This window comes from Camelina sativa, chromosome 19 (assembly GCF_000633955.1).
Source record: "Camelina sativa cultivar DH55 chromosome 19, Cs, whole genome shotgun sequence".
Taxonomy (NCBI): domain Eukaryota; kingdom Viridiplantae; phylum Streptophyta; class Magnoliopsida; order Brassicales; family Brassicaceae; genus Camelina; species Camelina sativa.
Genome location: NC_025703.1, coordinates 14453012 through 14456159, shown reverse-complemented (window position 1 = coordinate 14456159; position 3148 = coordinate 14453012). Strand labels below are relative to the sequence as shown.

General features: G+C 42.9%; 1 protein-coding gene across 1 annotated transcript in view; it reads right to left on the bottom strand.

Moving 5' to 3' along the window:
* The window catches only part of LOC104767821 (DNA-directed RNA polymerases IV and V subunit 2-like), a 9890-nt gene that overhangs the window by 2373 nt on the left and 4369 nt on the right, over nucleotides 1-3148 (bottom strand). The window contains exons 5-9 of the mRNA XM_010491794.2: nucleotides 2874-3143; nucleotides 2212-2503; nucleotides 1179-2072; nucleotides 788-1095; nucleotides 2-518 (exon numbers count right to left, since the gene is read on the bottom strand). Of these exons, the coding sequence (XP_010490096.1) occupies nucleotides 17-518; nucleotides 788-1095; nucleotides 1179-2072; nucleotides 2212-2503; nucleotides 2874-3143 (2266 nt within the window). The 3' untranslated portion in view covers nucleotides 2-16. The remainder of the gene's footprint in view (nucleotide 1; nucleotides 519-787; nucleotides 1096-1178; nucleotides 2073-2211; nucleotides 2504-2873; nucleotides 3144-3148) is intronic.

Below are 3148 nucleotides of genomic sequence, written 5' to 3'. Positions count from 1 at the left end.
AAGACAAGGGAATCAGCTAGCAGAGCTTGGTGTCGAAGTTGAGAGTGATGCCCATGCTGAACAGCTCCTGACACAGAAGCTTAGCTCCATAAGGCACATACACCCTAACCACATGGTCTGGGGATTCGCACACTCTACAGTAAGGCCCTCTGATCTTTCTTCCACTGCTTGGAGTCCTCTCGATCACGTTCGCATAGGTCTTGCATTTTCTGCAGATGTGCATCTGAGAGGAGTCACTTAGAGTGAAGAGACGCTCATGCAAATTCGCGGAAGCACCATGAGCTATTAGGCAGTCTCTCTCCATTTCTCCAAACTTTATTCCGCCGAACCTCTTCCTATCTGCCACTGGTTGCCGTGTGAGAGGGTGGACTGGTCCGGTGTTCCTGAATTTGACTTTGTCCTCTGACATGTGGACAAGTCGCTGGTAGAACGTTGGGCCCATGAATATCAGAGAACGCATCATCTCACCCGATCTACCGTTGTAGACCCTTTCGTTTCCCCATCTTGAAAAGCCAGCCCTAACCACAAAATATATTTACCATTGGCAATCAATCAGGACTCAAGAATCAACGATAATCTAAGAAAGGTTCAATGAATTATACATAATCACAAGGGTCACAGCATCAATCCACTATAACATCTTCAACCAGGTAATATTATCAATAAATAGTTCCTACCCGTAATGATATCATCCATTTGTGTACTCCCTAGGAAACAACTGTCAATCTGCTATAATTCAATCTTTTGCTTAACGAGCTAAAACCAAGTGACAGTGTGAAGAATGTACCTGTGAAGCTGCTCAGTGATTTCAGAGACACTCGGAGTGGAGAAAGGAGTAGCATGACGAGTCACTTTGGTGTATGCAGCAGAGCTACCCTTCTTCTTTTGTATAGGACTAGCGATTCCTTTGGAGAGCGCAGCCTCCAAGAGTTGACCCGGTGTCTGCCTAGAAGGGAAAGCGTGCGGGTTTATCACAATATCAGGAACTATGCCTTGGATCGTGAAAGGAAAATTCTCCTGTTCCTCTACATAGCCTAAAACACCTTTCTGCCCATGCATACTGGAAAACTTATCTCCAAGGCATGGAGAACGAACCTGCAATCAAAATGGAACATTAGATTCATCAGAGGAACACATTCTTTGAAAGAAAGCTCGATTCAGTATGATCTGGAACTAACCTGTCTCAGAGAAACCGCAGCAAAATTCTTCCCCTCATCATTAGATGATAATACCACTTTTTGCACAATTCCTCTCTCAGTGTGCTTGAGCTTTATACTGTGATCAGCCCCAGACTCGGTGCATCTGCCAATGACAATATCGCCAGTGCTCATGTTAGCACCAATGATAGGAAACCCGTCATCATCAAGGCTGTCTACTTTGCCGATTTTGCTGTGTGTCTTTCCAAACTGAACAACCTCATCCATCTTCTTCCTCTTCTCCGAGTCTTTGCTATCAACCTCTGATTTGTAGCTTCTAATCTGCTCTGAACGGAACATACCACGTTCCAGTGAAGCCTTGTTCATCACAATGGAATCCTCTTGGTTGTACCCGAGATGAACATTCACAGCAACAATTGCGTTCTGGCCATTAAACAGCACTTCTTTTTTAAGACACTCCGACGCCAATGTCTTGAAAAGTGGCTTCTGGGGATAGAACAGCTGCTGGGACAGTGTATCGCAGCGGGTGTTAGGGTTCGTTGATGAGAAACCAATGGCTTGTTGGCAATGCTTCTGGGACTGGTAGAGAACTCTTCTCCCATGATCGTGGTTTGCAAATGGGACAATTGCACAGCTCACACCCAACAGGAATGACAAGTCTAATTCGCAATGCGTGTAATTATTTGGTTCCTTCAGAAGCTGTTTGATTCCCCATGCTGTATTACAGTCTTCTTCTTCTTCAATCCCGATCAACTCAAGAATCCCTTGGTCAAGAAGATGCTCAAAAGAATACTGTCTCGGTTTGTCTTGCTTCAACTTGTGGAGATTTTCCACAACCAAGAGAGGTCGGAGTAGTCTACCAGCGTCAGTGAAAATTCTCACCTCATTGTCATCTTTATCTCGTTTAATTTCCATCTGCATGAGAAAGTTGTGATACATAAATATATATATAAATGATATACGACATAATAGACACATTTCTGAAAGCAGAAAAATCCAAAGCAGCACAAGACATATCGAAATAACGCTAGACATTTGATGAAACAGAAGATACCTCACGAGGTAATTCACTTCGGCGCCGCCTGCTCTTTAACTCCGCGACAAAGTATTCAGAATCTGAACATAATCCAATCCAGTCTCCATTGAAAAGAACTTTATGTTTGCCACACAATGGTGTGCTGGTATCATCCATCAGCTCTTCCATTCCACAATCAAAGAGCTTTTCCACCACAGGCTCCAAAGTTTGTGTGCTAACAAGTCCAAGAAGGGACATGTTCTTCACGAGACCACAATTTTCACCATCTGGAGTTGATAAAAAGCATACTCTGCCCCAGTGAGACGGATGCCTGTAGCCAACATTACAAACAATGCAGCCATAGTTCAGTTTCCCAACACGAATTAATTGTGTAACCGCTCACATTAAAAAGCAACCAAAATGATAGATTGACTAAGGGACAAAGAAACAAGAAAGACAGGATCAGAATATCTTAATATCAGTTTCATCTTTACAAAAAAACAGTAATATACACAAATCACAGATGGGACTCTGCAGAAACAGTATAGCCATCATATACGAAATTGAATAAGAACATCATTGATATTCAATTTCGTAATCTAACGAACATGTAAATTTGAGTAATTGCAGACCATAGAGCTTAGTTTAAAATACGTGGGATATATTTCAATAAAGGAGGGGAGGTGGAAATTTTCACTTACGGATATCTCGCATCTCCAACCTTGCCAGTGTATAGGACTTGCTGTCTCGTTCTCCTCAGATCAATCAGAGTCTGCAATGGATTTGCACGACCCAGATTAGCTACAACACCTGAAACCCTTTCCATCTTCCTGAAAGGATGAGACCATTGTCCAGTGGAGAAGGCTCTACTAAGCCCATTTGTGATGATGGAAGCATCCAAATAATGCTCAATAGGCTTTAAATCACCATCGCCTGCGAGGTGTTTCTGCATGTTCTTGGTCATGGTTCTTCTAGC